Consider the following 16,964-nt stretch of genomic DNA (forward strand, 5'->3'; position numbering starts at 1 on the left):
AATTAGCTTTTCCTTCACGAGACTGCAAGTTACTCAACAGCAAGATTTACGTCTTAACGCGTCTTTTAATCCGCAGAGCCTATTGAATGAACAACATGTTCCAAGTGCTGCAGAAGTTCTGGGGTTTTGTTATTTGGTGATTTTTTTTTCCGGGGGTCTTTTACATTTTGAGCAATCCCACCTCCAACGCCCACTTGCGCCAGTGAAGGTCAGAAATGTACCCTCAGGAGAAGCGCCATGAATATAACACTTTGAGCTTCTTAAACGACAGACCCGATTGCAAGCGCTTTTCACTCAGCTCGCCCCATCCCAACCTCGTATCTGCTGCAGGCCTTGGGCTGGGTCAGGAAACATAACAAGGCAGTTGGAAGAGGGCCCAGTTTCTGCCCAAGCAGGGGCAGAACTTCCAGGATGGGAGGGGCTTGGATGAGAATGCCCGCGGACCTCTCCACTCCCTCAATCAATGCTGGAAAGACGATATCTCGCCCCTCAAGTGGCCTGAACTAAGCATCCCCATACCTTTTCTCCCCCTGACCCACCCAATAACCAACACCCACCCCCCGCAGGAGATAGCCAGGGTCCCCAAAGTCAAGTTTGTCCCAGAGGGCGCTCTAGAACAGAAGGGCCGCTCAGCCCCACCCAAGGCCGCTCCTCCTTTCCAAGTGACAAATTACGTACGTATAAGCAAATTAAATCACAGGCAAATCTGAGTGACGGAAGGCAGAGCCAATCAGCATGCTAGGAAAATTACCACCCGCTGGTCGCGCTGACTAGGTGGAACCGCCTCCCCCCTCCCCCAACACACACACTCTTCATGGGACGACTACATTACCTCGTGAGACACACATTCCAGCGACCGCAGCTCGCTACAATAGCGGCAGAAGTAAAGCTGCGAGAGCGGGGCCCGAACCTTCTTTTCTCCCTGGACTACGTAGAGAACCCGCTCCGATTGCAGCAACGACGCCATCTTTAGGGGGAGGAGCCAACGACGCTCTCGTCGCGTCACGTGACTGGAGAGCGAGCGTTTCCCTGGCTTCCCTCCCTACGTCTTTCAACGTAGACTTTGACGTAAGGTTTCCGAGCTAGAGAGGCTTTGCGCCGGACGAAAGTCAAAGTGCGCATGCTCGTTTGGGGTTCCAGGTTTTCACCCCGCCTCCACCTTACCTCTGCAGCATGTTTGAGAGCGTCAGCCGTCTGGGCTGAGCTTAGACCTTTTTTTGATAAGTACGGAGTCGCAGAACAAATCCATACAGACACAGTGCGCTCCTTTCCTTTGTTTCTAACAGAAAGGAAGGCTGCTCTTCTGTTTTATTTAACACTGCCTCTACCGCCCTCACCTTCCAGACAAACATCCGGAAGTTAGGGAGGATCTCTGAGACAGAGTTTCATGGGAACTGGAAAACTAAGAGTCCACACCAGCACTTTCTTCTGCTTGTTACTGACCCATAGGAAACTTCCACGGACGTTATCTCGTTTGAAGTTTCTTAGATTGAGCTCCTCCACGCAGAAGCCATATCTCATTCATTTTAAGGTTTCGCATATTTAGCGTTAGGACTAAGTTTATACTGTGGGTGTTCAATAAATATTGCTTAGTGAAGGAGTGGAATCAATGAATGAACAATGTTGCTAGGTGTCGTTTACATTTTTCTAGTGCATAAACTAAAGCTTAGACATGTAAAATAACCACTTAGAACTGGGCTGGCAGAGACTGGAGCCCATGTTACCTGCCATCAGTTCAGTGCTTTTTCCTTTGTACTAGTGTTGTATTATTACCTATCTGATATTAGAGTTGGTGATTGAGAAGAAATAGAACCGAATAGTAATATTAGTTGACGTTTATTGAGCATTTACTGAATGCAGAACACTGTGTCAAAACTATACATACATTGTCTCATTTAATTTTCACCAGAACTTCAAAAGGCAGGTACTATCATTATCTCTATTTTACAGTGCAGGAAACTGAGATCGGGGTGCCCTTCTTTTCTCCCAAGAAAGCCTGGCCATCTCACCTGGGGCAGACTGAGATTCCTCTGCTCTGTGACTGGTAGTCAGCAGTAGCAGAATCCCCAATGTGTAGGTAGGGACCAGCTTGGGCCCTGGGCAGCAGCAAGGCACAGGCACTGGCACTGCAGACAGGCACTGGGAACAGAGGGAGAAAGTGAGTCATAGGAGGATACCTGGCTTGGTTTCTGAGGCTCCCAGGGCCAGCCTGCTTCAGTGGTGCTGGCAGGTTTTACCAAAACAGACAACAGCCACGGGTTGGAGTCTGCTGACGCCTGCTCTAGCCTCCTGGGTGGACAGGATACCTTAGAATTATCATATACTAGAAAGATCCTAGTTCAATACTTGTATTTTTCAAATGGAGAAAATGAGGTCCTGAGTGTCAACATGCCCCAGGAACATGCCGCAGGTTTTCTCACTCCTGGTACAGTATTCTGTTTTCTAATTCCATAAATGCAGTTCCCTGCACACTACAGCAGTTCATTCATATTCACAGCAGAGTAAGAAACCAGTTGCTCTTCTAACAACACTTGAAAAGAGAAGAAAGCAAATACAAGGGAAACTGGAACATTAATTGATGGCCTACTCATTTTTGCCCTGGAACTTTGCTGGAATTGCATCATTCCCATTATGGGCACATGAGTTTCACACCTCTAGAATGCTGTCTGCTTGGCTTCAACAGTAATTTCCCAAGCATACCTCAAATCTAACCAAGGCTTGTTCCCACCCCCACCCCCTTCTCTGCTTAGTAGACTAACCGGAAGCTAATGCTAATTCTGTGGCACCATGGAACACTTCCTCTGTGCTCTGCTGAGGACGCAGGAAGGTGAGATGGGCATCCTTTTCCGGCTGGAGGATGCACAGGGTGACTTCAGGTTAACCACTGCAGCTATTACCCAGTTGCTGCTAGTGCTTAAGGCAGACCTCAGGCCCCTGAGGTGCTGGCTTATAAGAGATAGCTGGTGGCCATGCACTCTCTGCCCACTCACTACTGAGAACTCGCAACTGACACAAGAGACCATAGCTCTCTGTGAAATAAGGGTAAAGTCATGGAGCTATAGAGCTAAACGTGATCTTAGAGACTAACTAGTTCCCTCCCCTTATTTTCAAGATGGAGAACTGAAGTCCAGAGTAGGGAAGAGACTTGCCCAGGTTCCCAAAGGAAGATAGAGGTGAAGCTAGTGTTTGAATGCAGGTCTTTGTTCCAAGTTTATTGCCTTCACTACACTTTGCTGGACCTCCGTCTCTCCACAATTCACCATCCAACCCTAAAGCTTGCTTCTGGGAGACCACCAGTGTATTGTTTGTTGAATTGAATAAAAGATAATTGAAAATTGAATTGCAGCCTAACTCAGTATACTATCTTCAACTATCTGGAATTTGCTGCAGATGGAATCCAGTAACTAAAGTTTTTTTTCTTTTTGGTCTTTAAGTAACTCCTTCTTTCAGAAGGTAAAGGAAGAAATAGGGGAAGGAGACTTGTCACAATTTTAAATAGGGTGGTCAGGGTTGGCCTCATAAGAAGGTAAGATAGGAACAAAGATTTGAGGGAGGTGAGGAGAGGGCTGGGTGGCCATCTGGGGGAAGAGCCTTCCAAGCAGAGTCTGAGCAAAGTCTCTAAGGCCTAACTGAGGCACAGCAAGGAGGTAGTGGGGCTGGTAAGGAGTGAGCAAGGGAGAGAGGTATAGGGGATGAAGTCCCAGAGGTAATGGGGGTGCAGCTCATGTAGGATCTTGAAGGCGTTTTAAGGATGTTGTATTTTGCTCTGAAGGAAGTGAGGAGCCATTATAGGATTTCACACAGCACAGTGATACAATCTAACCTACATTTAACAAGGGTCACTCTGGATACTGTTTTGGGAATGGACTGTAGAGGGACAAGGATAGAAGCAGGGGGTGAATTTGGAGATTACTGCAGTGACCAGGCAACAGGCAACAGTGCCATGGACTAGGGATTCTGACTATATTTTGAAGTAGAACTCACAGGATTTCCCAATGCCCAACCGTGGGAAGACATGTACATAGACTTTCATATGAAGGGTAGTTTGGAGTCTCAGCAGAGATGCCCTTGTTAGGCTGGGGGAAAATCCATTTCACGGTCCAGCCAAATTCAGAGGCTGGGAGTTTATTTCCTCAGAAATTATCAAGACTCTCTCTTCTCCTGGAGGTCAAAATAAAAACATCACAGAAAGGATCAGACACTTTTATATTTAGAGGAAGCAAACTTTTTTAGTCTCTAGTTTACTTTGTTCCAAGTCACAAAGCACGGTGATTGCCACACAGGGAAGCATATTTCACAAGAAGCCCAGAGAAAGAGCCAGCCCATTGCTAAACACATGAATCACATCTTCGGAGCTCCAGCTCAGGCTGAGAATAGGAAGCTGGTGTGGGCACACCCAACACATTTGCAATGGTGCCAAGGGCTCTTCCAAACGAGCTTTACCTTTCGCCATGCAGGTAAAATGAGTTAAAAGTTAAAGTGGGGGAAGAGATATGGCAACATAAGTATATATATAACTGATTCACTTTGTTATAAAGCAGAAACTAACACACCATTGTAAAGCAATTATACCCCAATAAAGATGTTAAAAAATAAAAATAAAAATAAAATAAAAAAGTTAAAGTGGGTAGAGCACAGAATATAAGTTACTACGTATTTGTTATTCGGCCACAGTTTAGTCCAGTCCCTTCATTTGCAAGTGAGAAAACAGTTTCAGAGAGAGGAAGTGTTTGTCTGCAGTTACATGGATCTCCAGCTTACTTAACGAGCACTAACTAAGTTGATTTCTTTTCTTATGTTTGGGTGATTGGGATCTCCAGGCTTGCCCACACTCTCATCTGTGACTCTTGAGTGCCTCTTACAGTGCATTTCTGGGAAGCTCTTTTAGACTTTGAGCTGTCACTTTACATGAGAGAATCTTTCTGCCCTCCCAGGGAAGTTCAATGGGATGCTTTGTTACTCTTGACCACCTGTAGAAGCCAGCCTGCAACTTGTCCTTCAGTGGTATTTATACCCTTGTGTATTCCCCTTCCACATTGTACTGGGGTTGGTCTGTGTGACCAACAGCATACAATAGAAGTGGTGCTGACCCTTCTGAGATTAGATTATGAAAGTCTGTGGTTTCTATGCTGGGTGCCCTATTGCTGTGTTGGGTGCTCTCTTAGATCACTTGTTTGGGAAAAGCAAGCTGCCGTTTTGTGAGCAGCCCTATGGAGACGCTTATGCAGTAGGGAACAGCCAGTGAGGACCAAGGCCTGCCAACAACTAGTGAATGAGCTTGGAAGTAGATTCTCCTGTTCCAGTCAAGTATTGAGATGACTACAGACCCAGCTGACAGACAGCCTGACTGCAATCTCTTGAGAGACCCTGAGTTATAACCACCTACCTAAGCAGCTCCTGGACTCCTGACCCTCAGAAACTGTGAAATAATAAATGTTTGTTTTAAGCTGCTACTTTTTTTTTGAGACAGGGTTCAGTATCAGTTTTATTTTGATTCTTTCACTTTGAAAAAATGTAAATGCTAAGAAGTTTTGTTCACATGAATAGGTAAAAGGAAATGAAAAGTTTTTCTCACAGCATTGTCACACAATTCTTTGTATTTCCTCTGAGTTACGTACCAAGAATTCCATCATGAGCCTCAAAAATTAATTTTCATGATTTATTAGCTGACAATCCCATTAGTTACTGCAGCAATTTTGTTGAAAGCAAAGAATTATAAACCTCCTGTGTTGCAAAAGGTCTTGTTAAGCAGAGATTAGCGTCATTCATTTTTCCACATCAACACCCTTATTTTGGCTGGTCCTGTTGTTTGGTACCCAGAGGCTTCTGTCCCTTGGGGCAATGCACCAAGGTCAGATTAGCCACATGTGGGGTAGCGGGGAAAGAGGAATGTTTTTTTCTGTAAAATAAGAGAAGGGCTGTTGAGAAAGAGGAGGTTGGAAAGGAGACTCAGTGTTTTTAGGGAGATCATTTTAGGAAGTCAAGAGTCTAGAAATTGGTTTCTTTACAAATGAATGTGCCCATGGACTCCTGGCAATTCTTTGTGTGCTCCCAATGATATTCCTAACCTAGTGTGATTAATTTACCTCATCTCAGTTTCCACATCTGCCTTTTGGGACTGGCCTTATCTAAATCACAGGATTAATTTGAGGATGGAGTTAAATTACATACCACATGTAAAGCACCGAGCACAATGTCAGACATAGAGTAGGTATTCAGCAAATAATGGATTCCTTCCCCACCTTTCCAACTTGACATGCCCATTTCTTTTTTACATGCCCAGTTTTATGCAAGTACAATTAATAATATATTTTTTATTTAACAGACTAAACAGCATGTTTTGAAAAGTTATGTTGGGGGAATTCCCTGGTAGTCCAGTGGTTAGGACTCCACACTCTCATTGCTGAGGGCCCGGGGTTCAAACGCTGGTCGGGGAGCTAAACTCCCACAAGTTGCACAGCATGGCCAAACAAATAAATTAATAAATAAATAAGGTTAGGTTGGGACCTAATCAAACTTAAAAGCTTTTGCACAGCAAAGGAAACCATTAACAAAACAAAAAGACCAGCTACAGAATGGGAGAAAATATTTGCAAATGATATGACCAACAACGGCTTAATTTCCAAAATATACAAATAATTCATAGAAGTCAATATCAAAAAAACAAACAACTCAATCAAAAATTGGGCAGAAGACCTAAACAGACATTTCCCCAAAGAAGACATATAGATGGCCAAAGGACACATGAAAAGATGCTCAACATTGCTAATTATTAGAGAAATGCAAATCAGAACCACAATGAGGTATCACCTCATACTGGTCAGAATGGCCATCATCAAAAGGTCTACAAATAATAAATGTTGGAGAGGGTGTGAAGAAAAGGGAACACTCCTACACTGTTGTTGGGAATGTAAATTGGTGCAGCCGTATGGAGGTTCCTTTAAAAACTAAAAATAGAACTACTATATGATCCAGCAATCCCACTCCTAGGCATATATCTGGAAAAGAGGAAATCTTTAATTTGAAAAGGTACATGTATCCCAATGTTCACTGCAGAACTATTTACAATAGCCAAGATGTGGAAACAACACAAATGTCCATCAACAGATGATTGGTTTAAGATGATGTGGTATGTATACATATTTTATAAAATATACAATGGAATATTAGCCATAAAAAATGCAATACTGCCATTTGCAGCGACATGGATGGACCTAGAGGATATCATACTAAGTGAAGTAAGTTAGACAGAGAAGGACAAATATCAGCTGATATCACTTACATGTGGCATCTAAAAAAATACAAATGAATCTGTATACAAAACAGACATAGAAAACACACTTATGATTAGAAATGAAAACAGAGAAGTAACAACTGACACTGCAGAAATACAAAGGATCATGGGAGATTACTACAAGCAACTATATGCCAATAAAATGGACAACCTGAAAGAAATGTACACATTCTTAGAAATGCACAACTTTCTGAGACTGAACCAGGAAGAAATAGAAAATATGAACAGACCAATCATAAGCACTGAAATTGAAACTGTGATTAAAAATCTTCCAACAAACAAAAGCCCGGGACCAGATGGCTTCACAGGTGAATTCTATCAAACATTTAGAGAAGAGCTAACACCTATCTTTCTCAAACTCTTCCAAAATATAGCAGAGGGAGGAACACGCCCAAACTCATTCTACGAGGCCACCATCACCCTGATACCAAAACCAGACAAAGATGTCACAGAGAAAGAAAACTACAGGCCAATATCACTGATGAACATAGATGCAAAAATCCTCAACAAAATACTAGCAAACAGAATCCAACAGCACATTAAAAGGATCATACACTATGATTAAGTGGCGTTTATCACAGGAATGCAAGGATTCTTCAATATACACAAATCAATCTATGTGATACACCATATTAACAAGTTGAAGGAGAAAAACCATATGATCATCTCAATAGATGCAGAGAAAGCTTTCGATAAAATTCAACACCAATTTATGATAAAAACCCTGCAGAATGTAGGCATAGAGGGAACTATCCTCAACATAATAAAGGCCATATATGACAAACCCACAGCCAACATCATCCTCAATTGGTGAAAAACTGAAACCATTTCCACTAAGATCAGGAACAAGACAAGGTTGCCCACTCTCACCACTATTATTCAACATAGTTTTGGAAGTTTTAGCCACAGCAATCAGAGAAGAAAGAGAAATAAAAGGAATCCAAATTGGAAAAGAAGAAGTAAAGCTGTCACTGTTTGCAGATGACATGATACTATACATAGAGAATCCTAAAGATGCTACCAGAAAACTACTAGAGCTAATCGATGAAGTTGGTAAAGTAGCAGGATACAAAATTAATGCACAGAAATCTCTTGCATTCCTATACACTAATGATGAAAAATCTGAAAGAGAAATTAAGAAAACACTCCCATTTACAATTGCAACAAAAAGAATAAAATATCTAGGAATAAACCTACCTAAGGAGACAAAAGACCTGTATACAGAGAACTATAAGACACTGATGAAATAAATTAAAGGTGATACAAACAGATGGAGAGACATACCATGTTCTTGGATTGGAAGAATCAACATTGTGAAAATGACTCTACTACCCAAAGCAATCTACAGATTCAATGCAATCCCTATCAAACTACCAATGGCAGTTTTCACAGAAATAGAACAAAAAATTTCACAATTTGTATGGAAACACAAAAGACCTCAAATAGCCAAAGCAATCTTGAGAAAGAAAAATGGAGCTGGAGGATTCAGGCTCCCTGACTTCAGACTATACTACAAAGCTACAGTAATCAAGACAGTATGGTACTGGCACAAAAACAGAAATATACACCAATGGAACAGGATAGAAAGCCCAGAGATAAATCCATGCACATATGGTCAACTTATTTTTGATAAAGGAGGCAAGAATATACAGTGGAGAAAAGACAGCCTCTTCAATAAGTGGTGCTGGGAAAACTGGACAGCTACATGTAAAAGAATGAAATTAGAACACTCCCTAATACCATACATAAAAATAAACTCAAAATGGATTAAAGACCTAAAGGTAAGGACAGACACCACCAAACTCTTAGAGGAAAATATAGACAGAACACTCTATGACATAAATCACAGCAAGATCCTTTTTGACCCACCTCCTAGAGAAATGGAAATAAAAACAAAAATAAACAAATGGGACTTAATGAAACTTAAAAGCTTCTGCACAACAAAGGAAACCATAAACAAGACGAAAAGACAATCAGAATGGGAGAAAGTATTTGCAAATGAAGCAACTGACAAAGGATTAATCTCCAAAACATACAAGCAACTCATGCAGCTCAATATCAAAAAAACAACCCAATCCAAAAATGGGCAGAAGACCTAAATAGACATTTATCCAAAGAAGATATACAGATTGCGAACAAACACATGAAAGGATGCTCAACATCACTAATCATTAGAGAAATACAAATGCAAATGTAGTTTCTCAAAACTACAATGAGATATCATCTCACACTGGTCAGAATGAACATCATCAAAAAATCTACAAACAATAAATGCTGGAGAGGGTGTGGAGAAAAGGGAACCCTCTTGTTGGTGGGAATGTAAATTGATACAGCCACTATGGAGAACAGTGTGGAGGTTCCTTAAAAAACTAAAAATAGAACTACCATACGACCAAGCAATTCCACTACTGGGCATATACCCTGAGAAAACCATAATTCAAAAAGAGTCACGTACCAAAGTGTTCATTGCAGCTCTATTTACAATAGCCAGCACATGGAAGCAACCTAAGTGTCCATCAACAGATGAATGGATAAAGAAGATGTGGCACATATATACAATGGAATATTACTCAGCCATAAAAAGGAATGAAACTGAGTTATTTGTAGTGAGGTGGATGGACCTAGAGACTGTCATACAGAGTGAAGTAAGTAAGAGAAAAACAAATACCATATGCTAACACATATATATGGAATCTAAATAAAAAATGATCAGAAGAACCTAGGCGCAAGACTGGAATAAAGATGCAGACCTACTAGAGAATGGACTTGAGGATATGGGGAGGGGGAAGGGTAAGCTGGGACAAAGTGAGACAGTGGCATGGACATATATACACTACCAAACGTAAAATAGATAGCTAGTGGGAAGCAGCCGCATAGCACAGGGTGATCAGCTCGGTGCTTTGTGACCACCTAGAGGGGTGGGATATGGAGGGTGGGAGGGAAGGAGACGCAAGAGGGAACAGATATGGGAACATGTGTATATGTATAACTGATTCACTTTGTTATAAAGCAGAAACTAACACACCATTGTAAAGCAATTATACGCCAATAAAGATGTTAAAAAAAAAAAAAAAAAGAAAACGCACTTATGATTACCAAAGGGGAAAGGGAGTGAGGGAGGGATAAATTAGGAGTATGGGATTAGCAGATACAAACTACTATATATAAAATATATAAGCAACAAGGATTAACTGTATAACATAGGGAACAATATTCAATATCTTGTAATAACCTATAATGGAAAATAATCTGAAAAAATATAACTGAATCCCTTTGCTGTAAACCTGAAACTAACACAATATTATAAATCAACTATACTTCAGTTTTAAAAAAAAAGCTTATTAACTTGGCCAAGATTACATGAAATCCATTCTATATATTATATATAAAATATATATATATATATACACACACACACACACACACACACATACATACATATCTTTCACATTTTCTTCATCCATTCACCCACGGAAACAACTTTTTCCATGTCTTAGCTATTGTAATGTTGCAACGAACACAGAGGTGCAGATATCTTTTCAAGTTAGTGTTTTCTTTTTCTTCTGATAAGCTGCTAAATTTTGAAATACTTTGTTACACAGCAGTAAGATAACTAATATAACCAGCTTCCCTTCCCACCACAAGAGTTAGCCTTTGTTGCACTGTACATTTGTCCTTTCATCTCTGCCCCCTCTACCATCCTTGTCATCACCTTGGGTACTTCACATCACCCAACTATCTGTGGCCAAACCCAAAAGTCATCAAACCTGATGAACCGCTTGTGGTACCAACAGGAACAGATCATGGACTAAACTTGGAATTCGAGGAAAATTTAATAAAGGGACTATTTGCAAAAAGTGTGAGTGGGGTGGAGGGTAATCACAAGGAATACTGCAGTACCCCAGGGCTAGTGGAGGTGGGCTTCTGTTTGTAGCCTGAGGCCTGACAGGGTAAGGGGAGGGAGCACTTGCTGGGATCTGGAGACAGAGAGAACTGTGTGAAGAAGGCCCCTGACAGGAGTTGGACCTTTGGATACGGGACAGAGCCAGGCATTGACATCCCAGGGGTAGAGGGTAGAATGCAAAACACCTCGGTTTCTGCTGGTGCTTCCCTCTTAGCTAAACCCAGCAGAAAGTCAGTCATCAAGGAAACCTATGTTAGTTTGGGTTCCCTTAGAAGCAGACTGTGCAATAACAGTTTAAGTAAAAGTCTTTTATTTGAGAGGTTCAGGGTAAACTAGTAGAGGAGTGAGGAAGTGACACAGGGAAAAGAAGGTAGGCAATAAGATTGTGTTATTAAACCAGTTATCAGAGTGGGTGACTGGAGCTGAGTCCCACAGAGAAACTCAGGAAAACAATGTAAACACATGCCTCAAAATGGTTCCAACAATTTTTCTGTTAAAAAAATAATTCTATCAAATGGTGAGGGAGTTGGGGTATTTATACCTCTACAGTCTTTGGTCGAGAGCTCTCCTGGGGATGGGTGTTAATTCCTGGGTATGTATGGAATGCCAGGCTGGCAGACTGGCCTTCTGTGGTTCCTGGAAAAGCCCTCAGACACAAAGGTGCAGATAGTAGCAGTTGGAAGTCTGTGGAGAACAGAAGTGAGTGAGGTCCAAAGGATTTGAGTAAGGCATTGACAGCGTCTCCTACAGGGCCTATTGATGTGGGCTAGATGTGGTACAGATGCACCTCCCCGTATACAATGCAGAATGGAGAAGTGTGTGGAAAGTGAATCTGGAGGGACAAATAAAACTTACATGCATATCTAAAGTAGCTAAGTAATATTTACCAATACCCTGTAAAATTTAGAAGCACCGTTTGGATTTCAAAACAATTTTTCATTTTGATTCTCACAGTTACTGTCCTCTACCCTCTATCACTGTCATGCATCTAATGGTCTGATTGTGTACTAACTACAACAGGAATTACTCCAGTTCATGGATTAGAAAACAGAGGCATAGAGAGGACTTAACACAGTAAGTCAGTTAGGTGCAGGACATTTAGTCAGTTCTGCCACTTAATGGCTGGGTTATCTTAGACAAGTTAACTTATCCTCTTTGGGAGGTCAAGTTAATAACATTAGGGGTAATAACATTTTCACCATAGAATTGTTACAAGGAATAAGTGGTATGATGTATGGAAAATCCTAGCTACAACGTACACATTCTTAAAGAAATGTCTTTTAAGTAAGTAATCTTTTTTGGGAAAAAAAAGGCAAAGGCTTTTATTACATATATTTTTCTTGAGCTCACAGTTTACATCAAAAATTAGTCCAACTGTACTGAGATATCTTCCAACTGTACTGAGATATCTTCCAGAAAGGCATTTTCCTTTCTCTCAGCTACATGACTGTGTGATAATTGAACACTTTTGAATTAAGCCATGAGAATTGATTCAAATCATTATAACCACATTAACGAGACCATGTGACCATCACTCTGCTTGAAAGCTATAAAACAGAAACTTTCATTTCCTTTTCTTTCTTCCTGTCTGCTCAGAAACTTGTTTAATCTCAAATTCCACATGTTTGGAGAGTTCCATCATTTTACCTTCTTGACTAATCATTAGTTCAATTAGTTCTTTCAGCTACAGTATAAAAAAAAAAGTTGTAATTTAAAAACTTCCTGCATCTAGTTTTCAGGCTAAAAGCATATTTCTTTAGAGAATTAGCAAGTAAATGGGGCTTCCCCAAAGAGTAAAAAGGCATTTTGCCCAAGGATGTGTAGAGCAAAAAGACCTTGGGAATTTTTTCAGGGGAGAAGGGGAAGGGAGGGAGCACAGTGATCTCAGGAGTCCTGGTGCCCAGTTCGGGACTTCCTGGAAAGAACTGAGCTGTTCAGGGGCCTGTAAAGAGGGAGCTTATGTCTGAGCCAGGACATAACCATATGTGGAACAAGATGGATCACCTCACATTCACATGCTTTTAACTCAAAACAGTAGTCATTTTATGATCTGTGAGTCTTAGCTTTAAAGGGATTTTGGAAGTGTAAGTGACTTCAAAGAATTCCTAATTTAATTCCTTTTTTTTCACTTTTGGGGTCAAAAAACCTAGAGAGGGGTAGGGACTCATTGAAAATCACATAGCAAACTAGTGATAGAGCCAGCAGAAGAAGCCATGGTATAGTATGATTTAGTGCCAGTTTCGTGCCCATTACCTTGTGCCCATGCTGCACTCACTTCCCTCTGTCTCCCAGGCCCTCCACCATTCCAGTGGAATCCTCTGCTTGTGTGCCTCCAGTGTAGGGAGCTCATGAACACCCCAAGAAAGCTTATTCTGTTCCATTTTCAGACAGCTCTAAAAAAATTGTTTCTTAGAGTGAACTAAGAGTTGCCTCTCCTTGGCTGACACTCTTTGGTTCTAGGTTGGCCCCTAAGATGGCTTGCTCTGTCCCAGTGTATCTTGGAGCTTTGCTCAGAGTCCACATGGCCTCCATGAACCCCCCATCTCTAGATCCTGGTTTCTTGCAATTCTGTATTTTTCTGGTCTGCTTTAGAAGCTGAGAGGAATCTTATATTCTACACATACGCAATTACCTAGTTAAGGTTTCCTCCGGACTGCGGGAGCACAAATGTGATGACTAATTTTATGCATCAACCTAACTGGGAAATGGTACCTTGATACTTGGTCAAACACCTCTTGGTATTGCTATGAAGGTATTTTTTTTTCATCTCAAGTCAGCAAACATTTATTAAGCATCTACTTTGTGGCAAGAACCATGCCAGGCACAGGAGAGGCAGAGACAAATGAAATCAGGTTCTCAAGGCACTTACAGCCTCCAGGGAGGAAGACTGATTGATTGATTGATTGATTGATTGATTTAGGTTGCGCTGGGTCTTAGCTGCAGCACGCGAGATCTTCGTTGAGGCATGTGGGATCTTTTAGTTCTGGCATGCATGCGGGGTCTAGTTCCCCAACCAGGGATCAAACCCGGGCTCCCTGCATTGGGAGTGCAGAGTCTTACCCACTGGACCACCAGGGATGTCCTGCTACAAAGGTATTTTTTTAGATGAGATTGACATTTTAATAAGTAGACTTTGAGTAAAGCAGATTACTCTCCATAATGTGGGTGGGCCCCATCCAATCAGTTGAAGGCCTTAAGAAAAAGACTGTCCAGTAGGTCTGTGTCTTTATTCCCGTCCTACCCCTAGGCTCTTCATGACATTTTGTTTTCTTAGATTCCATATATATGTGTTAGCATACGGTGTTTGTTTTTCTCCTGACTTACTTCACTCTGTATGACAGACTCCAGGTCCATCCACCTCATTACAAATAACTCAATTTCGTTTCTTTTTATGGCTGAATAATATTCCATCGTATATATGTGCCACATCTTCTTTAGCCATTCATCTGCTGATGGACACTTAGGTTGCACAGACCTACTAGAGCATGGACTTGAGGATATGGGGAGGGGGAAGTGTAAGCTGTGACGAAGTGAGAGTGGCATGGACATATATACACTACCAAACATAGGGTGGATAGCTAGTGGGAAGCAGCCGCATGGCACAGGGAGATCAGCTAGGTGGTTTGTGACCACCTAGAGGGGTGGGATAGGGAGGGTGGGAGGGAGGGAGACGCAAGAGCGAAGAGATATGGGAACATGTGTATATGTATAACTGATTCACTTTGTTGTAAAGCAGAAACGAATGCACCATTGTAAAGCAGTTGTACTCCAATAAAGATGTTAAAAAAAAAAAAGAATACACAGTACAAAAGTTTAAAAAAAACCAGACTGTCCACCTCTGAGGAAGAGGGAATTCTGCCAGCAGATGGCCTTCGGACTTGAGCTGAAGCATCAGCACTTCCCTGGGCCTCCAGCCTGCTTTCTTACCCTACAGATTTTGAAGTTGTCAGCCTCCACAATCATGTGAGCCAATTCCTTAAAATAAATCAATCTCGTTCCCCCCATATCTCTTTATAATACACACACACACACACACACACACACACACACACACACACAATTGGTTCTGTTTCTTTGGAGAACCCTGACTAATACCATGTTTTCAAGCATTGAACTTTGCCTTTAGGCATAACATCAGACCTGGAAAGAGAAGCCTTGGTTGATCTCTCAGCATCCATCATTCATTCATTCAACGGAGGGAACATTATTCTGTACCAAGTACTGGTGATAGAAAAGAAAATATTGCAATAAGAGTTATGAACTTAGGGTCTTGATAAAATCAGACCCTGGCCAAAATCATAGCGCAGAGTGACAGAGAATTTAGGCTCTGTAGTCAGACAGTCCTGGGTTCATGTCTGTCTTTGACAATTGCCAGTGACCTTGGGAAGTCACTCACCCTCCCTGAGCCTCAGTTTAGTTTACCCATCTGTAAGAGGGGATTAGATTAGACGATCTTTAGTTTTCCCTTTAATTTTGTACAAGCAGTGTCTTAATTTATCAAAACTTCAGGAAGTGAAGAACTATAAATAGTATCAGTCAACCAATAGGCTGACAAAGGATGCTGAAATAAGATTGATAAATTAGATGCAAAATGGGTTGATGCTCTATAAGGCAAGAAAAACATCTACTTTAGGGCTCAGGAGAAAAACCTATAGATGAATATAAAATTCATATTTACTATGTATACAAATAAGCAGTGTTATCAGTCATAAGCTCTTTCACGTTCATAAGTTGATCCTATTTCATGCTCACTAAAATCCCTGGAGGTAGGCACTGGCATTCACAGTTTGTAGAAGAGAAAACTGAGACTCATAGATACTAAATACTTTGCCCAAGTCACACAGTTAGTAAGTGCCAGAACTGGGATCTGTTTGTAATGCTGTGTTCTCTCCAAATAGTTTGTCCAAGTATAATTTTGAAAATGTTAAAAATATTCATACATATAAGTGTGTATCAAAGTTTTATTTAGATGTTTAAGGAAGGAAATAGTAGGATGACAAAGAATGCTGACAAAATATTGATGTTAGATGCAAAATTGGTTAATACCATATAAGGCAATAAAAACACAACTTTTGGGGTTATCTTTTCTATCAAATAGAAATAATTTGCATCTCTACTAGACAAACCAACCAACCAAATGACCAAACAACCAATCAACCAAACAAACGAACTGTACCGTATCAAATTTTCTACAAGTTAGCATCTAACTTTACAGAGTTGTAAAATGTCTGGACCCTAATTAACAGTAAGGGACTTCCCTTGGGGTCCAGTGTTTAAGACATCGCCTTCCAATGCAGGGGGTGCGGTTTCGATCCCTGGTGAGGGAGCTAAGATCCCAAATGCCTTGCGACCAAAAAAACCAAAACATAAAACAGAAACAATACTGTAACAAATTCAACAAAGACTTTAAAAATGGTCCACATCAAAAAAGTCTTCAAAAAAACAAACAAAAATGTAAATTAGTAAATCAAACGTACATATTTCTAGAGAGTCAGATGATCTTTAGGCAGGCTTGTTAGGCCATGCTCTTGTATGATGTTGACAAGACGTCCGGTTAACCTTTTGGTTTATTTCTGAGTTCTGGGTAAGTTTTTTTATCAGTCCACCTCTATGACTACAAACTTCAAAAATTATCTATAATCACAAAAATGGCTGATTTCATTATATGTTGGGGATATTTGACCTGACTCATGTGCATAGAAGCTTCATTGTTGTATGGTCAGCAAATCTAGGGCGTGGGTACTGAACAACTACTACAGCCAGAGG

General features: G+C 41.1%; 1 protein-coding gene across 2 annotated transcripts in view; it reads right to left on the reverse strand.

Moving 5' to 3' along the window:
* The window catches only part of DCTN4 (dynactin subunit 4), a 32,549-nt gene extending 31,518 nt beyond the window's left edge, over window positions 1-1,031 (reverse strand). Inside the window, exon 1 of one of the 2 annotated variants that reach the window (XM_067732295.1) lies at window positions 833-1,031. In XM_067732295.1, the coding sequence (XP_067588396.1) occupies window positions 833-967 (135 nt within the window). In that variant the 5' untranslated portion in view covers window positions 968-1,031. The remainder of the gene's footprint in view (window positions 1-832) is intronic. The other variant, XM_067732296.1, reaches the window with a different exon arrangement.
* Between the last annotated feature and the right edge of the window lie 15,933 nt (window positions 1,032-16,964).

Source organism: Pseudorca crassidens, chromosome 3, assembly GCF_039906515.1.
Source record: "Pseudorca crassidens isolate mPseCra1 chromosome 3, mPseCra1.hap1, whole genome shotgun sequence".
Lineage (NCBI taxonomy): Eukaryota > Metazoa > Chordata > Mammalia > Artiodactyla > Delphinidae > Pseudorca > Pseudorca crassidens.